Source organism: Tripterygium wilfordii, chromosome 4 (genome assembly GCF_013401445.1).
Source record: "Tripterygium wilfordii isolate XIE 37 chromosome 4, ASM1340144v1, whole genome shotgun sequence".
Lineage (NCBI taxonomy): Eukaryota > Viridiplantae > Streptophyta > Magnoliopsida > Celastrales > Celastraceae > Tripterygium > Tripterygium wilfordii.
Window position 1 is genome coordinate 4,248,792 of NC_052235.1, and position 19,734 is coordinate 4,268,525.

General features: G+C 33.9%; 2 protein-coding genes across 2 annotated transcripts; both read left to right on the forward strand.

Moving 5' to 3' along the window:
- The first annotated feature begins 245 nt into the window (after window positions 1–245).
- On the forward strand, window positions 246–1,587 carry LOC119997648. The gene is made up of 3 exons (XM_038844793.1): window positions 246–427; window positions 668–896; window positions 1,039–1,587. The coding sequence occupies exons 1-3, from the start codon at window positions 326–328 to the stop codon at window positions 1,371–1,373; spliced, it is 666 nt and encodes a 221-aa protein (XP_038700721.1). The 5' UTR covers window positions 246–325; the 3' UTR covers window positions 1,374–1,587.
- Window positions 1,588–15,660: 14,073 nt separating this feature from the next.
- LOC119996333 (membrane-anchored ubiquitin-fold protein 4-like) lies at window positions 15,661–19,363 on the forward strand. The gene is made up of 4 exons (XM_038842921.1): window positions 15,661–15,799; window positions 15,952–16,228; window positions 18,695–18,865; window positions 19,065–19,363. The coding sequence occupies exons 2-4, from the start codon at window positions 16,099–16,101 to the stop codon at window positions 19,118–19,120; spliced, it is 357 nt and encodes a 118-aa protein (XP_038698849.1). The 5' UTR covers window positions 15,661–15,799; window positions 15,952–16,098; the 3' UTR covers window positions 19,121–19,363.
- Window positions 19,364–19,734: the final 371 nt, after the last annotated feature.

The window sequence follows — 19,734 nt, forward strand, 5'->3', positions numbered from 1 at the left end:
GAGATTGATATAATTGAGAACTTGGTGTTGATTAATGAGAATGGATGAGCACGATCTACATTCAACAGAACGGAAGAAACGAGAAGGATTGGGCTTTTTTTCCTCGTCCTTTTCTTTTTGACTTTCAAAGTGGAAAAAGAGGTGGATTAAACTGGCATAATATATGCCTTAATAATATGATCAAGGTTCTCAAGAAACAGAAATGTACATATTCAAAATACTATATAATGTGTAGATCTGCCTCGAAATATGATGCTGTTATTGTGTCTTTCATTTCAGGTCTGTGAGAGCTCTACAGGCAGCATTGAGTTGTGTCAGAAAAGCCATGAAGACATTACCGAATGGGTCAAAACCGAGGGTGGTTTTAGTATCAGATACTCCCACTCTTGTAAACACTCTTGCTCAGAATATAAGTGAATTTGCAGAGGTAATTAAATTCCCCTGATTTGTAAATGATAGTGTCATCAATCGCATGGTAATGCATGGCATACTTGTCCTGTAGCTGAATCTCTGAACTGGTTTGCTACTCTCCCCCTCCTTTTTTGTCAAGTTAATTATCTTCATGATAACCTATTCGGAGTCAAAATTTCAAATCAACACCGTAAGGTTGCACCAACACTTTTTAGCTTTCATACTGGTTTGTTCTAATTCAGATGTTTCTCTCCAGGTTCTTCGATTTGATTACAAACATTACAGAGGAGATATTGCTCAAAATAATAAATTGCGTAGTTTAGATTTCCGAGTGAAGGATTGGGGACCTGCACCTAGATGGGTTGCATTTGTGGACTTCTTCCTTGCATCACGCGCAAAACATGCTGTTGTATCTGGGGCTCATAAGCGTGTTGGGACTACTTATGCCCAGTTAATTGCAGCACTGGCTGCAGCAAACCATCTTGGTAATTCTGAACCCCCGCATTTCCCCTGGTCCCCACCCTACATCACCCGTTCTTTGAAAAAATGAATCTGTCTACATAAAAGGGATTATTGCTTTTGCAAGATGCTCCTGCCACATCTGAGCATTTCTGTGTTATTTTTCAGGAGAAGATTCTGCGCGTTCAAGTTTTTCATTCTTGAGCAGCTTCCAGAGTAATCTGTTGACAGATGGTTTAAGGTTGCAGGTTGGATGGGGACATGTATGGAACAGATTTGCTGGTCCATTAAGTTGCCACAACCAGCCTAATCAATGTGCTTTCACGCCGCTTCTCCCTCCAGCTTGGTGGGATGATCTGTGGCAATCTCCCATTCCTCGCGATCTTCGTAGGCTTGCGACATATGGCATTTTTCTATCTGATTTTGGCACAATTGATGAAGTTGAACTTCAGTCTTTCTGTAGCTCAAAGAAAAAGAAGGTGAAAACTGTCCTAATCATCTAATTGATGAAGATGAACTACACGGTAGCGAGATTCAAACATTTTGATGCTTCATTTTTTGTTACTATTGTAACCACACTATCATTCGGAGTACTAATTCATGCCTACAAGCTACAGTTTCGTCAGTTATAAGTTCTTCATTGGTTCAGCTCCAAGGGATTTGCTTGTCGCAGCTCATTTAAGCCGAGAATAGAAATGCAGCCACGTGTCTTCTCATTTATTGTGTTTATTGCCATGTTTACTGATGAGATAGAAATGATTTTTTTTTTTTTGTAAAATGATGAAACAAAAATGGAGGCCAATGATCGAGATGGACAACTTTCTTCTCGTCTCGGTTTGGCAATGAGAAGAGAGCACAAATTCGATAAGTAGAGACATTGTTGGTTATTACGGCTTGAGGAGGGGCAGATCGACCTTGGCGGAGGTGACATCGTGCACCCTTGATTCCATGTACGTGGCTTCGGTGACTTAAAATTTAAAGGATGGACAAAGAGATGATCTTGAGGTTGGAAATAAACTATGAAAGAAGGGAGATTTTTATGATCTTGAGGTTGGAAAGGATAAGGGAGACGAAGGAAATCGATTGGGCGATGAAGTGTACGAATGAAAGAGACAAAGTTTAGTTACTTTTTGGAAAGAAATTGACATAATATAACTTTTTGATGGCCATATGATCAAAACATGTGACATAATATAAAACCAATAGATTTCAATTGCTGTCCTTACCAAGATTGTGAGTACCAGCTACTAGCAGTGGATAGGATTTTCAATTATAGGAACTCAGTGGGGTATACCATAACAATTATGTAAGACAAGATAAAATGTAAAATGTATATATGTTTGCTGTCTTTATGTCTTTTCAATGTTTGAGATTCTTTGTTTCTGATATATCATTTCATAAATCCTAAACCCTTCTTTGCGAAATGGTATCGAAGGTCAGGCAACACAATCAAATAGAGAATTGGTTCACTTTTCCACTTTTATCGGAAAGAAAGAGACGAGGGAGGTGTGATACCATCTATCTATATTTATCTATATATATATATATAATAAAATAAAACGGGTGAGGCACGCTGGCTTGTTGACACCTGTCCTCATGCTTTTCTCAGGGGTAGTTTTGTATTTTTCGTAGGTCATGTAATGTTTGAAAGGGTACACAGTCTGTATTCTCCTCTAATTTCCCATGTTCAAGTTTTTCCTTGAAGAAATTGTTTTCTTTAAATCGAGAAATTTCATTGCTAGTAATATCTATTTCTGTATGTGCTCCTGGACTTTTCAGTTATCAGCCACAGTGCTCTCTACAGAAGATCAATCCGCTTGCAAAAGACGGTATAAAGCGTGAAATAACTAATCATGGGCCACCCCATGACCCATATGCATATCAAACTCTTGAAAAAGTGTAACCCATCAATAATAGCCGTAAAAGTTGAGTCCTCATTCAGAAAGCATGACCCACACAAATACTTATCAAAACTCTCCTGAACGAGGGATTGCATTGAACTGTTGATAAAATGCACAGGAAAATAAAAGTCAATAGAATCCTAGATATATACCCATACTTGTTTTTCAGTGTCCACATGATCAAGGTGTTCAGTGTTTCCCCATGATCTAAAAAAAAATTAGTTTAAACAGAAACGTAATAACAAAATTATTCCACATTGCATGAATCCCTCAAAACTAAGCTGCTAAATTTCTAAACGTCAAATTTCAAGAAGAAAAAAGTTGCAAATTAAGCAACAAATACTAAAAATATAAACCCATAAAGTCACCACAAACAACTAAAATCACATAAAGATAATAAAATTTTCAAAAAAAAGAAGATAATCTAAGGTTTCAACTCATAAGTAAGGGGCATGGTTAGGCCCAACTCCAAACATGCAAGTTATTGTGTATGCCTCAAATTCTCCAAACTCACAAGTGACAAGGAGAGTGGCTTATAAATTTGGAGTAGTGCTAAGTAGCCCATATAGTGATAGCCCATGAGAGCTCAAGTATTTTAAATGAAATTTTAAAAAGTTTTAACTCTCAAAATATATGTTAGATTTTTAAAAAAAATTACATATTCAGAATCAACGCATAAAGCTCTTTCTAAAAAGATTCATTGTCGATGAGTTTTATCGAGTAAATCTTAATTCCAATGTTTTTTTCAATGAAATTTCTTAATTCCATGATTTTTTTCAATGGAATTTTCAAAAACAATGAATTATAGACGGTGCTTTTAAAAATAATGGAATCTATGTTAAAACAATAAATTTTGAACAATGAATTATAATAAATTTGATAAATTTGGTTCCAACTCTTAAAACATTTTATGCCTTTTTTGTTGTGGACAAAATCATGCAATCCTTTATCCAAAGGAGACATAACTTAAACTAACTTGCACTTGTTTCGACATTTGCCAACTATGAACGAACTCGAATGAACTTATTTTTTAAACAAAGAGAGCTCAAACCCGGTTCGAGCATGTTGAAGTATGTTAAAAATGGGAAAATTTGAAAAAAAAAAAGAACCCTTAAACCAAAACTAAATCCCAATGCATAATGAACAATGCAAATCAACATACAAAATCAATGAATGAAGCAAAATCCAAAACAAAATAAACAACATACCTGAAAATAAAAATTCAATCCAAAAATCCGCAAATCAACATAAAGATTCAGTGGGAAACTTAAGGAGGAAGACAATAAACATCTACAAGCGAAAGGTGAATCCTAAATCAAATTCAAATCTATCACAATTATAAAAAATTGCAACAAATAATAGGGGAAAAAAATCACAACGTAAAGATTCAATGAAAAAACCTAAGAGGAGGAAGTAAATTTTTTTTAATTATTTTATTTCTAATTTTACTTTAGTTCCACACTAAATATGAAATTATTTGCAGTTTTATATGATACAATTAATCAATATAACTTTGTTATTGTAAGAGATCGAAATCATTTTTCTTCAATATGTACAGTTTAATTATATGTGGTTTTGTTAATTATTTATTTCCTAATTTACTTAAGTTCCACCTTATATACGAAATTATTTGTAAGCCTTTTGGGATAAATGATCAATCAATATGTTCTGTTTACCATACTAATTAATACCAGTAGTTTCTTGAACTATGTAAATATATCAAATTCAAATCGATGACAACTACAAAGAAATTTCAACAAGTAATAGGAAAAAAAATAAATAAATCAATCAACATTTAACTTCACAACCATTAGAGAAATTAGCTCAAAATAACAATTCAATGAAAACCTCAATGATTAAGATAATCCACAAAATAAAGAGAAAAACCAACATCGAAAAGCCACAACAAAAACATAAAACACAAAATAATAACAAATAAAGGCCAAAGCCATAAGCAAACATTAGAACTAAATTAGTTCTCAGTAAAAATCCAATCAAAAGCAATGAGGAAAAGATCCCAAATACAAATTAATTATCCAATCAAATCCCAAATTACGAATAATCTTCCAAATAAATTTAAAAAAAGAAAAAGAAAAACAAACGGAGAGAAGGAAAACCCACATACCATATGGACATTAATCATTAACATACACCCAGAGAGAGGGAGGCAGTAGGCATGAGCTATATTACGGATAATATAGCTCATATACCCCGTTGGAGTAAGAACCTCTAGCAAAAGAGATTATAGCGTAGGCTGACTAACTCCTTATTTATTCTAGCTCTAAACCCAGGGAAGGTAGGGTTTGCCGGTTCTCATACAGCGCTCTTTTAGGGTAGGTTGACTCCTAGCATGAAGGAATTAGCTTAATAGAAACTGACTGACTTATCTCCTCCCCAGGAGCTTCAACCATGGAATGACAATCTCTAGCACTTTCCCTTCCTTCTAGCCTTACAATCTCCACTTAATTTAGAATCAACAGTTGATTTTAAAAATAAAAAAGGAAGATGCAGAAGTATCAAATTCAGTAATCTAAACACATATGCCGATCATAATTTCCAAAAAAAACCAGAGTCCATAGATACCAAGAACTCAATAGAAAGTGAAAGAAAGCAAACATCATAATCAAGCAGATCAACCGTACGTATTCAAGCAAATACGATCTAAATGTAGTATCAATTCACATATATACACATAACTATCCTTCTGATGTCTGCAAATTTACCGTGGATTTAGTTAATCCCATATCACTATCCTTATTAGTTATTACCAAATACAATCTACATGTAGTACCAATTCAAATAAATGAACACATATTACTCTCCTTATTACACCATAGAATCGACATATAGCATGCTGTCATAGGATTGAAGGCAAGCATCAAAATTATAAGGTAGAAATAGATAACACCGAGTAAAAAAACATAGAAATTAGAGCTTGTGGGAGACTAATTTTCTAGAACAAGATGGAACACAGAGATAATTAGGCAAACATCAAAAGAAGGTACAACCAGAGAACAACACAGAAATGAGAACTTATGAGAGACCATATATTTTTTAGAACAAGATGAAACGCAGAGATAATTGAAAGAGGCGGCAAAAAGTAGGATAGAGAGATTATTTGAGAATGAGCTGTTGGGATCATTGTAGTTGGATTTGAAAGAGGAAGCACAAAGTAGGATAGAAAAACTATTAGAAAAGAGCTATTACAGTTGTCGAGAAGTTAGACTTGCATTCAAAATAGAGTCATTGAAGAAAAAAATGTGAAATGTGCATATGCATATTTTCAAATCAAAGCCGTTTTGAGGGAGGGGGACAAAAGTTGTTAGAATGTGAAAATCGGTGCAAGCAGACCAAGATAAATACCCATCAATTGCAATCATAAAACTACAATACGTATGCACCCATGAAAAAACATTCCGAATTATTTAAGGAACTAGATAAGTAAATCTAAGATGAGAAAAAAATACAGACCTCAATCTCCTCTGCTGGGATTTCACATCTATCGACAACCAAACCTATCCTCATCCATGAAATTATGTTATGAACATGTACAACAATTTAGGTAAAGACATTTGGCATATAGTAGTTGTTCACTGGCTCATAACCTCATACGGTAGTATCGTTTCAAAAAATTTTATGAGAATTTTAAATCAAAAGCAAATGAGGTAGAATGAAGGAAAGGTATTTTCAAAACACCTTGTAGTTGAAACAACTAATTAGAATTGTTTTTTTTTTGCTTCTCCTTTACTTTGTGAGTTATATTTATAATAAGAATGCCTCACATGATTCCAGTGTCTCCCAATGTTAAATGTGAAATGGCGGCGTCCTTACACTCGAATTGAAAATTAAGATTCTTAGAACATCAAAACCATAATGTAATTGATTAGAAAACAAAGATATAAGAACTGCCAAAAAGTCACAAGTCCTCCAAGTAATTTATCTAAAGCAACCACAAATTAAGTGAGAGACTTAGAAAGCACACTATGAGAATCGAGTGTTGTTTTAAGATGACCATGCACATTCTTCTTTTTAACCAAAACAAATAAGTTAAAAGGAAATAGAATCCATGCATCCCAATCTGATTATAAGTATCAAATTAGGTGCGTACCCGCGCTTCGCACGGTATGTGTTACAAACTTTACTATCATATAAGCGTTTAAAAAAACTAACATGCTTTTTAAAAGGGTAATATCTTCCTATGAGATTGGGGAGAAATAGGCAAATAGAAACATCTATTTCCAGCTGGAAATGGTTTATTCCCAACCTGATTGTATGGCTACATTTACCCATTGCACCTTTCAACCATAGAACTATGTCTGTATAAGAAGCAAGAGATTCAAATATTTATAACTATCTATCTGTTATTACATATACACAAAAGTAATGAGAAGCAAAGAAGCTCACTCTTTCACAAGCAGAAATGGGATGGTGAACCATAGGCCCAGCCAACGGAAGTAAGAGTCTGAGTTCAAATTCCCTAAACCCTACAGTTCTACACCATTTTCTATACAATGGATTTTGGATGACCTCCCCTTATCATCTTCCAAGTATCCAGAAAGCCAATGAAATAGGGGAAAAAGGCCATTAAGTACTTCAGAAAGAAACAAAGAATAACAATCATGTATGATGGAACCACCACCACCAAACATGCTCAACAATTTGCCATTCACATTTGTTTGCGCTTCTCATTTTAACTTCATATATGAATATTAGAAATACGCCAGCTGGGATAACATCTCGACTCTAAGACACAATTAAGAGCGAACTCGGACAATGTTAGGCAACTAAAAGCTATTTTATATTATTCTAGGAAGCAGATAAGCAACTCCGGAGCGAAGCATAATCGAACTCAAAAGAATTGCATACCTGTTCCTCCTGATATATGATCAAGGACCCAGATATTGATCTTATTGCCCAACACAAAGTGTTTAAGGTGTTCCACGTACAATCCTCACCACTAGGTTGTTTACTTAATTTCTTCAGCATCTGTGAGATGGCAAGAACACAAAAGCACAATCAATTTAGTTGAAGGAAAGACAAAAGTAGTCAACTGTCAGAGTAGTATAAAGAGCAAATACTCTTATCCCTCCATCTCCTACTTAAACAGTTAAAACATAATATCTATTTATGTATGTGCTCCTGGACTTTCCAGTTATCCGCCACAGTGCTCTCTACAGAAGATCAATCTGCTTGCAAAAGACGAGATAAAGTGTTAAATACTAATCACAGGCCACCCCATGGCTCATATGCATATCAAACTCTTAAAAAAGTAACACACTTACAATCACCCATCAATAACAGCTGTAAAGTTGAGTCCTCATTCAGAAAGCATGAACCACACAGATACTTATCAAAACTCTCCTGAATAGGGGATTGCATTGATCTGTTGATAAAATGCACAGGAAAATAAGTCACAGAATCCTAGATATATCCATACCTGTTTTTCAGTGTCCTCATGATCAAGGTGTGACAAGTAGTTCAGTGTTCCCTCATGATCTAAAAAAAGTTAATTAAATAGAAATGTAAGAACAAAATTATTCCACATTGCATGAATCACTCAAAACCAAGCTACTAAATTTCAAACGTCAAATTTCAAGAAGGAAAAAGTTGCAAGTCAAGCAACAAATACTAAAAATATAAACCCAAAAAGTCACCCCAAACAATTAAAATCACATAAATATAATAAATTTTTCAAAAAAAAAAAAGAAGATAATCTAAGGTTTCAACTCAAGAAAATTCCTATGGATATAGATAAGAACACAAAGCTACATATGGACACATCTAGGTGCGCTGAACTACTATCAAACATAAACACCGCCAATAACTCCATTGACAGTCAAGTATATCTTCTAGGAATATATTTGACTACTATGTTCATCCATCTTCTATAACCATCACCCCATTATGTTTACAAATTGTACACTCCCATATTACAGAATTCAAGGGGAATTGTAGGATCTTTGCACAAAGAATAGGATGAACCTGGTACAAAGAAATCTAATGAAAAAAAATTCAAAAATTTTGAAGTGTATGATGTAATCGTAGTTGTATGCAAAGAACAGGGAGAAATAAAGATACCTGTGAAAATGGCTTTAAGAAGACGAACCTTTAATGAAATATAACCGTCGTGAAGAAGATAAGAGGAGATGAATTCCTCCCTTCCAATCCGCAATTTTCGAACCATTATGAAGGATAGAAGAGGCAGATTCGATCTGTAATCTCTATGATTAAGCGTTTGTTTTGAGATAACAAATAATGATAGAAAAATGTGAAATAAAAGCTAAGAATAAAAATAGTGAAGAAACCGAGTTCCATACCTCTTCCCGTTGGTTGAGTGATTTCATTCCTGGAACGAGTATAATGAAGGAATTACATCCAGAACTTATTTCAGTCTAATAGTTCAGGGATTAGCATTTCCTAGGTTGTTGACCTTTTTCTCGTCCATGGGGCTAGCCTCATATGATAAACACAATTATCAAAATGCCAAAAGCAAAAAAAGAAAACACAAAAAGCAAAACAGTTTTATTGGCTGACAGAATGATTCTCAATTTTATCATGCAAGGAAATAAGGAATCAACCTTGCCTAAACCAAAGTCAAGTATATCTCAAAAAAAAAAAAAAAAAACAACTCCAGGTTAACTACTTTCAACATTATAATAGATTTTCAAAAGATTAAAAAAAGAAGATAATAAAGTAAAAAAGAAACCTAAAACTCAAAAGATATAAAATTAAAAAAAAATCGTAATAAAAACCAATCATCAAAATTTCAAAAGCTAAAAAAAAAACACAAAAACCCAAACAGTTCTATTGGTTGGCGTAATGAAATTCTCAGTTTTATTCATGCAAGGAATCACCCTTACCTAAACCAAGTCAAACCATTCTTAGTTTTATTGCAATGAATCACCCTTGCCTTAACCAAGCTAAGTCATTCTTAGTTTTATTCATGCAAGGAATCACCCTTGTCTAAACCAAGCCACACCAAAGCAAACCAAGCAAGTTGAACCAACCTTCAAAAAAAATCCAACTTAACAATTTAAACTTTAAATATCATAGACTAATTGTCAAGATAAAATAAAAAATAAAAACAAAACAAAAAGAAAAGAAAGAGAGAATACAAAAACCCAAACAGCTTTGATAGTTGACGGAATGAAATTCTCAGCTTATTCATGCAAGCAATCACCCTTGACTAAATCAAGGCAAGCCATTCTCACTTTTATTTATGCAAGGAACCACCCTTACATAAACCAAGCCAAGCCATTCTTAGTTTTATTCATGCAAGGAATCACCCTTGCCTAAATCAAGTCAAGCCATACCAAACCAAACCAAGCCAATCAAAAAACAAAGAAAAAAAATCCAACCTTTCAATTTAATTGTCAAGATAAAAATTTTAAAAAAAGAATAAAAATAAAAAACATATATATAACTAAGAGAATAAAAGTCAAAAAGAAAACTAAGAGTCACAACATATAAAAAGCCAAAACGTAATACAACCCAATTGTCAAAATTTGAAAAGCAAAAAGAAAAAAAGGAAAATACAAAAACCCAAACAGCTTTGATAGTTGGCGGAATGAAATTCTCAGCTTATTCATGCAAGGAATCACCATTGACTAAACCAAGGCAAGCCATTCTCACTTTTATTTATGCAAGGAACCACCCTTGCATAAACCAAGTCAAGCCATCCTTAGTTTTATTCATGCAAGGAATCACCCTTGCCTAAATCAAGCCAAGCCATACCAAACCAAACCAAGCCAAGCCAATCAAAAAACAAAAGAAAAATCCAACCTTTCAATTTAATTGTCAAGATAAAAATAAAAAAAAAGAATATAAATAACAAAACATATAAATAACTTAGAGAATAAAAGTCAAAAAGAAACTAATAGTCACAACATATAAAAAAAGCCAAAACCTAATAAAACCCAATTGTCAAAATTTGAAAAGCAAAAAGAAAGAAAGGAAAATACGAAAACCCAAACAGCTTTGATAGTTGGCACAATGAAATTCTCAGCTTATTCATGCAATGAATCACCCTTGACTAAACCAAGGCAGGCCATTCTCACTTTTATTTATGCAAGGAACCACCCTTTGCATAAACCAAGCCAAGTCATTCTTAGTTTTATTCATGCAAGGAATCTCCCTTGCCTAAATCAAGCCACCAAACCAAGCCAATCAAAAAACAACAAAAAAATCCAACCTTCAATTTAATTGTCAAGATAAAAATAAAAAAAAGAATAAAAATAAAAATGAAAAACATATAAATAACTAAGAGAATAAAAGTCAAAAAGAAAACTAAGAGTCACACATAAAAAAAGCCAAAACCTAATAAAACCTAACTGTCAAAAAACTGTGCAAAGCAAAAAAAAAGAAGGAAAATACAAAAAAACCCAAACAACTTTGATAGTTTGAACGGAATGAAATTCTCAGCTTATTCATGCAAGGAATCACCCTTGACTAAACCAAGGCAAGCCATTCTCACTTTTATTTATGCAAGGAACCACCCTTGCATAAACCAAGCCAAACCATCTTAGTTTTATTCATGCAAGGAATCACACCCTTGCCTAAATCAAAGCCAAGCCACACCAAATCAAACCAAGCCAATAAAAAAAACAAAAAAAAAACATAAACTAATAGAATAAAGTCAAAAAGAAAACTAAGAGTCACATCATATAAAAAGCCAAAACCTAATAAAACCAATTATCAAATTTGAAAAGCAAAAAAAAAAAAAAGGGGAAAATACAAAAACCCAAATAGCTTTGATAGTTGGACTAAATGAAAGTCTCAGCTTATATCGTGCAATGAATCACCCTTGACTAAACCAAGGCAAAACCATTCTAACTTTTATTTATGCAAGGAACCACCCTTTCATAACCAAAGCCAAGTCATTCTTAGGTTTTATGCAGGCACGGAATCACCCTTGCCTAAATCAAGCCAAGCCACACCAAACAAAGCCAAGCCAGGCCAATCAAAAAACAAAAATAAACTCCAACCTGACAACTTTAATTACTTTCAATTTAATTGTCAAGATAAAAATAAGAAAAAGAATAAAAAAAACCAATAAAACCATAAAACTCAGAAAATATATGTATATAAAACCAATCCCTAATAAAACTCAATTATCAAAATGCCAAAAACCTAAAAAAAAAAGCACAAAAACCCAAATAGTTTGATTGGTTGACAGGATATAACTCTCAATTTTGTTCATGCAAGGTACCACCCTTGCCTAAACAAAGCCGAGCCACATCAAACCAACCCAAGCAAAATTTATGAATAAAGATCACAAATCAAAATAAATCATCAAATCAAGAATAATGATCAAATCAAATCCCAAATTATGAAAAATCCCCAAATCAAAAAATGAAATAAAGGGGGAAAAGAAAATTCCATAAACCCAAAACAAAACGAAAAATAAAATAAATAAACCCTTCCCAGGAAAAAAAAGCACCAAAAAATGAAAACATAAATTAACAAAACAAACCATCAAAGAGGAAAATTTGGTCAAAGTAAAAATCCAAAAGAAAATCCATGAGGAAAAGATTGCAAATCAAAATAAACGAACAAATCAAACCCATATTATGAATAATCCGCAAATCAGAAAACCAAATAAAGGCGGAACAAGAAAATTCCAAAAACCAAAAACAAAATAAACCAAATCCTTCTAAGATAAAAAGAAACACATCAGAACATGAGCACATAAATTAATAGAAAAATCGAAACCCAAAAGCAAAATTGTCTCCAAATAAGCTGTACTAAAGAATCTACGACGAAGAAATCCCCAATTAACTATAAAAATAGCTATAGTTCAAGACAATGCCATGCATCCCCACAATCAGATGAGCAATTCGAAAACCCTTTGGTGTCATCACAATGGACAACACTAACCATTAGCATATGCACATGGAGATGGGCAGTGAACAAGAAAAACTATGGATACCATTAATTAAATAAACAACAATATAGTTTCAAACTTAGATGAATTCAGATTTTAGATTCAACTGTTGATAGAGAAACATGCAGAAGTATCAATTTGGGAAGATGAACACATATACCCATCCAATTTCGGACAAAAAACCACAGATACAGTAAGTTCAAAAGGAACTGAAGGTTGAATACAATCTACACGTAGAATAAAATCAAAGCAAATTAACATGTATTACCATTCACTCAGAGTATCGTAGGCAAGTATCAAAAGAAGATGGAAGAAGACAACACCATATCAAAAAACGTAAATAAGAATATGCGAGAAACCCTAAATTTTTTTAGAAGGAGGAACTTCAAAGAGAAGTTCTCTGAGAGAGCCGTAAGAATTATTCCAAAAAACATAACCCCTTGAATTTGAAAGAGGAGGCACAGAGTAGGATTAGAGAAATTATTTTATAGAGAGCCTTAGAATTACTTTAAGAATAGAACCCTTAAAGAAGGTGGAAGAAGACACCATACGTAAATAAGAGCATGGGAGAAATCCAATTTTTATAGAAGAAGAAGGAACTTGAGAGAGAAGTTCTCTGAGAAAGATCCGTTAGAATTGTTTCAAAAAAAAATAGCCCTTGAATTTGAAAGAGGAAGCACAGAGTAGGATTAGAGAAATTAAGAAATTATTCTAGAGAGAGCCTTACAATTATTTTACGAACAGAATCCTTAAATCTGAAAGAGGAGACACATAGTAGGATTTAGAGAAATTATTTTAGAGAGAGCCGTTAGTATTTTTTTTTTTTAAAAAAAAACAAAATAGGACCGTTGAATTTGAAAGAGGAGCCACATAGCACGATTAGAGATGCTGTTTATATTATTTTTTAAAAAGGAACGTTGGAGAAAAAAAAAAGTGAAATTGTGGATTTTATTTTTATAGGGAAAAAAAAGTAGGCCGGTGGCATGGAACAACAGGGGTTGTTTAGGGTTTAAGGGAACAAGATTTGAAAATCTGTAGAAACAGAGCAAGAAAATTATGCAATACAACTCCAAAAAAATCACAAAAAAAAAAGTGGTTGTTTAGGGGTTAGGGTAAAAATTTTGAAAATCGATAGAAACGAGGAGTGAGAACATTATGCAATACAAATCAAAGAAAATCACGACCTGAATGAACGAACTCCATGATTTCAATCTTTAGATCTTCGTCACCTCATTTTCTCCAAGTCAAATCAGAGAGCATCAACTGATAAATCGGGAAATTGAAGATGCCGTAGAAAAGAATCATCAACTCCACAGCAGTATCGAAACAGCGATCGCAAACGTGTACAGAACGATCTACAATTCCAAACGCGTACACACAGCGATCGCAGACCCTCCTCATTGAGTCCGTTTTATTTAGGTTTATGGTTTACCCCAGCTTCGGAGTTGTCGATTTAAGCAAGTTGAAATGGGCCCGCTCAAAATAAATTGAAAGGTCCAATGGATCCACTGTGGAAATATTACAGGCCCGGAGTGGATTATTCCCTGTTAACATTAATTTAATAAAAATTATTTACAAAAAAGATATTTACTCGAAATAAAAGTCTTATGGAAATAAATAATTTTTTGCTATGTGCATTACTGCATTAAAAAGGAAATAAAAATAGATAAAAAATTATTTTTAATTTTTTTAGTTTAAATTGGGTTTTCGTGTGTTAAATTGTTGAATCTTAGTTCACTGCAAAAGAACCCTAACACTGAGCTCCAATTTTAGGTTTCATTATCAATTTTGGACATTTTTTTATAGTGGCTTTGAGGGTTTTCGATTTTGGGGTCAGGAGATGGAGGTTGAAATGAGTTTTTATTTGATTTTGAGATTTAGTTCTGCTGGAGATGGAGTTGGGTCACCATAGATGGTCCCTCTAGATTGAGGGTTTTATTTATTCAAATATTTTATTTTTAAATTTTTTTATCATCAATTGTCTCGTGTCACTATTTTATAGGTTACGTTACATGTTTTTTTGTTTGTTTTTTTTTTTTTTTTTTTTGTACGCCATGTCTCTATGTAAAAATAAAAAAATTACACTTAATTGTCACATCAATAATTTTTGGGGAAAGACAATTTTTGGTCATTGAAATATCTGACCAAATTCAACTCAGTCACCCATTTTTCAAATGTTTCAATTTAGGTATCTAAATTTATAAATTGTTTCAAATAGGTCACACGTGTAGTCTTTAGCTATTTTAGTTAATCAAACTTGTGATATGGAAGATAAAAGTCAAATTCAACTGATTTTTACTGATGTGGGCTGACAAATTGATGACTTGGATATTATGAAAACAAACATAAAAAATAATATTCAAAAAACCCAAGACGTAGCCCACAACCAAACTTCTATTCGTATTTCCCATCTGTTCTTGCCGCATTAGAGAGCAAGGGTTGATGAGACTCAGGGATTTGGAGCATCAAGTGAGGTCAATTGCTAAGTTGTGACACCAACACTTGATTAGGGTTCGTGGGTTTTATATGAGAGGATATGAGAAGTTGGGAGAGCAAATGTATTTTATTGAAACATTTTATGTTTATTTTAATTTTTAATGCCAAGTCAGCTCTCTTTTTTTATGTCATGTAGGAAATTTAACTACTCAAAATAGCTAAAAACTGTTTGTATGATTTGTTTGAAACAATTTAGATATTTGGATACCCAAATTGAAACATTTGAAAAATAGGTGACTGAGTTGAATCTGATAAGATATTTCAATGATAAAAAATTATCTTTCCTCAGTAATTTTCAACTGATATTTTACAGAAGGGATAATGTTTATCGTTTTTTGTAAATACAAGGGTTTTTTTATCCAAAACAAAGTTTATGAACCAATTCCATACTTATCCCTTTAAATAATGATGAGATTTTAAACTGTTCAAAAAAAATGTAGCACTTATGGCGCACTTTCCATAATATTAAAAAAAAAATTACCACAAATTTTTTTTACAAAATAGTATAAAGACGTAGATCGTCGAGATCGGGTCCAAGTCCTTTTTTTTTTCTTCCTGGTTAGGGTTACTGTTTTCAGGTTCAATCGCTCGGGATTCTCTCAGCTATCTTTCTCTCTCATCATAAACGCACCTCGCGATTCGTTTTGTGGTATTCATTTATTTTATATTTTGATTTTACTTTACGATATCTTGAGTAGTTTTTGATTTGAGATTTTATGGTTTCTATTTTACTTTCTTGCGTTTTCTTGGGCTCCAAACAGGGGAACTTTGAGTTTTTAATTTGTTCGACTTTGTGCGTAGGGCAAAGTGTGTATTACATACTGGGGAGGAATCGCGAAGATATACTTTGCTTACTTGTGAGCTTCTGTGGTGTGTGGGGTATTGCTGACACTTGAAGAGAGGTTTCAGCTGGTTTAGACGCGTTGGTGGGCGTTTCGGTGAGCTCCAATGCCCGAGGAGGACCTGGTAGAGCTCAAATTTCGATTGTATGATGGATCCGATATCGGGCCATTCAGGTACTCGCCAACAACTACGGTGGCCATGCTCAAGGAGAGAATTGTCTGTCAGTGGCCTAAAGGTCAGGAATTAGATTCTTGTATTATTTTTGATGCTTTACGACATTAATTTTGTTGAATTTCTGCTTGAGCTATAGTTGTCTGATGTATTATTTGTTATGGATGGCACTGTATTACTGTAGTGATACAGGGTTCAATGGTTCATGGTATTAAAGTTCATGCATACTTTGTAAGATTCTGTGTGGCGAGGCTTTGGCAAACAAAATTCTGCAATATTTGAACTTAGGGGTGGGTTCGTGTTAACTAGCAGAATATTATATCCTGTGTTCGGTTTGAGGATATGCAGGCTTTTATATGATTTGATTGCATTGGGGTTTGCCTTCTATGATTGTCTCTTTCTCTTCATCACACACGTTTTACTTTGATTTGTTTTTAGAAGTAACTGAATTGTATCTTTTGATGTCATATGTGCTAATATTTTCAATATTTCTGTATGCATGAATGTGATATTTTAATCATGTAGAGGAACAAAGAATGTTTGGGTGAAAAATTCTTTTTTATTCTTGACTTTTCCCCCCTTCTTGGGTCATGGTGATGTCCGATGTGGCGCTACATTTTCTTTTGAGTCTGTGTCTACAATTTCATAGTTGTCTTCGGTGTTACTTAATTACATCGACATCTAATCAACGATCTTTTTCCCTAGATGTCATCATTTTTTTTGCAGCTATGTTTCCCTTTTATTTGGTCAGTATTTATTGGTCTGGTTTCCATACTTAATATTTTTCTATGTGTTTTACTTGTCCTATCTTCCCTATGCTTTTCCCCTTGCAAAACCTATCATCTGCTGTGCCAAATCCAAGTAGGAACTTTAAGTTCTCTTTATTAATCGTTTATCTTTTCTTTTGCAGCCAGCAACGCAATAACACATCTTGTTAATTTTATTGTGCTGATTTTGAAACATAAGTAACGTAACTGAAATTGGAGAGGCCACAGTCTGGTGTGATAGTAGCTAAGAGAAAGTGTGAGTCTTCAGAGTGGCCACTTTATGGAAATGTTAAAGGTTTTGATGGTATTTAGATTTTTCCTGCCTAGTGCCAACACCCTGCTTTTATAGGACTGACAGTGGGTACTGACATTTTCAATTGATATCTGGAAGAATCTCATTCGCCTCTACTTTAGCAGCCTTCCTACATTTGATCTTTTCGTTGAATGTTATCGCTTTCTTTTTTGTCGCTTTCATTCCAGCAATGGCCATGAAAAACATTTGTTTCTAAGACCAAAAATTTGCTTCTACTTTAGCAGGCTTGTTCTACATCTGATCCTTTTGTTGAATACTGTCATTTCCCATTTATCATCTTCATTCCAGCAATGACGTTGGGAAAATGTATTTTTAGGACAAAAAAGAAGATATATATGAGGCATGATATATATGCACATTAGATTTTTTTTTTAAAAAAAAAACTCTCTCTGATTGGTATAGACGTTAGATATTATGGTGCTAATCCTAGTTTATGTAGGTCCTAGAATGTCCCCTGCATGTCCTGCAAATCGTAGGTTCAGTTTATTGCAGTGTTTCCTACTGCCTGCATACCTTGCGAAGGTAGCTGCAGGATTTGGTATATCATCAGAAACTTCGTCTCAATGCCTTGTTCTTGTTCCTTTGGACTGAAAGTACTGCCTATTAAATATCATTCAGCGAAGTAGTTTTGGCCATGCAGTGTATGTTTGGATGTTTCGGAAGCAAGTCAATCAAAGCTTCATTGATAGAGATATGTGAATCATGCACCACACACCACAACCAATAATGGGGTATCTAGTCATAACTAAAGGAACAACCCCACTAAAATAATGATGGCTACGTATAGTCAATTGTTGTTCTGATCATAATGGTGAATTTGAAATAAACCACAGATTTGTATGGTGGTGACCCATGAGAGACAGTGGGAGTCTTACTTTTGCTTTCTAGTAGCTTCCCCACTTGGACCACTACTAATCATCCTGTGAATAGCTTTTTGAACAAAATTCAGAGTTACAGGAAATGTTAAACATCTTGCACTTGAGATGATTCAATGGAAGTCAAAGAAGACGGATGCAATTTACTACACTCGTATCATTGGTCACTGGCACAACATGAGGCCCAAAACAATCTTTCCATGATTGCAGACACTTAGAATTCCCCACGTTCATACTTTATAGTGGATGATATATGAGTGAGTGGAATAATGCAAGGCTGTAAGGTTGTGTTGGTTAAATATGTTGGGACAATTCCCTGTCTTTGCGCAGTGAATCAGTAGTTTATGCTTATCACGGGTTCTTCTCATTGGCCTGTTTTACAGTTTTAGTTTAACATTATAACTTGATATTGTTACCTTCCATGGATCAACTCTTATGTTTGTTATTTGACTTTGAATATCATTGTTGAGTGAGAAATTATGGTAATTTCATACGCAGTTGTACACGTCAATCTGCCTTCTTGTTTGAGTTGTCTGTTCTAACATTGCATCTACAAACATTCTGGTCTGCCTTAGATAAAAAGATTGCACCCAAGGCTGCAAATGACATCAAGCTGATAAATGGTGGGAAAATTTTAGAAAACAACAAGACTGTTGGCCAGTGTGGGATACCTTTTGGGGAGCTTCCAAGAAGTGTCATCACCATGCATGTTGTTGTGCAGCCGTCTTTAGCAAAAGCGAAAACAGGTAGTTCCATCCTCAATTATTGGGCAATATGCTCACTTTCTGATAGTTGTGTCTCTCTAGTTGACAATTTGGCATTGACTCATAGTTTCAAACTAGCATGCAGAGTATTTATGCCTGATAGATGTATTACTTCAATCTTTTTTGCTTCCATTCAATAACACTAGAAGTTAAATACTTGTTCGCTTGTCTGTGTAAACAGAGAAGAAGGTGGATGAGGACCCAAAGAGGAATCTATGTTCATGTTCCATTATGTGAGAGTGGAACTTGATTTGTTTAGCATGCAAAATGACAGCGTTTCTTGAAAATGGTTGGACTGGGGGAAACAATGTAAAACAATTCCATCTCTCGGGGTTCTGGTTTGTTGGAGGGTACTGTGTATGTATTGATGATGTATTTGCATTCTATAAAAATTGGTTGTTGTTGGAGGGTTCTTTTGTGCAGAAATTAGGGAGGAGAAAAAACAATGATCTTGATAACCAAAGCGCAGGTTCTGCAGAACAGGTACCTCCTTCAAACTTGTAGTCATTAATTTTATTTATTTATTTATTTTTTGCTTTATCTTATACCATCTTCCTATGTGAGAGAGAGAGCCTTCACAGTCTAAGTGCTTAAGACATCCAGGACGGGAATTAGAAATGCATTCAAGATCTTGTACCAAATAAAACAATTATTTCCTCCTCAATATTATTAAACATAAACCATTAGACAATAGAACGAATTAATTAAAAGAAAATAGGGACCTAATCCTATCATAATTACGGTCATTTTCAACAAATAGAAAAAGATCCATCCTTTTTCCTTCTTGTAGGTTCTGCAAAGTAAATGCTTAAACAAAAAACATTTAAGAAAAAATCTGCAATAAACAAAAG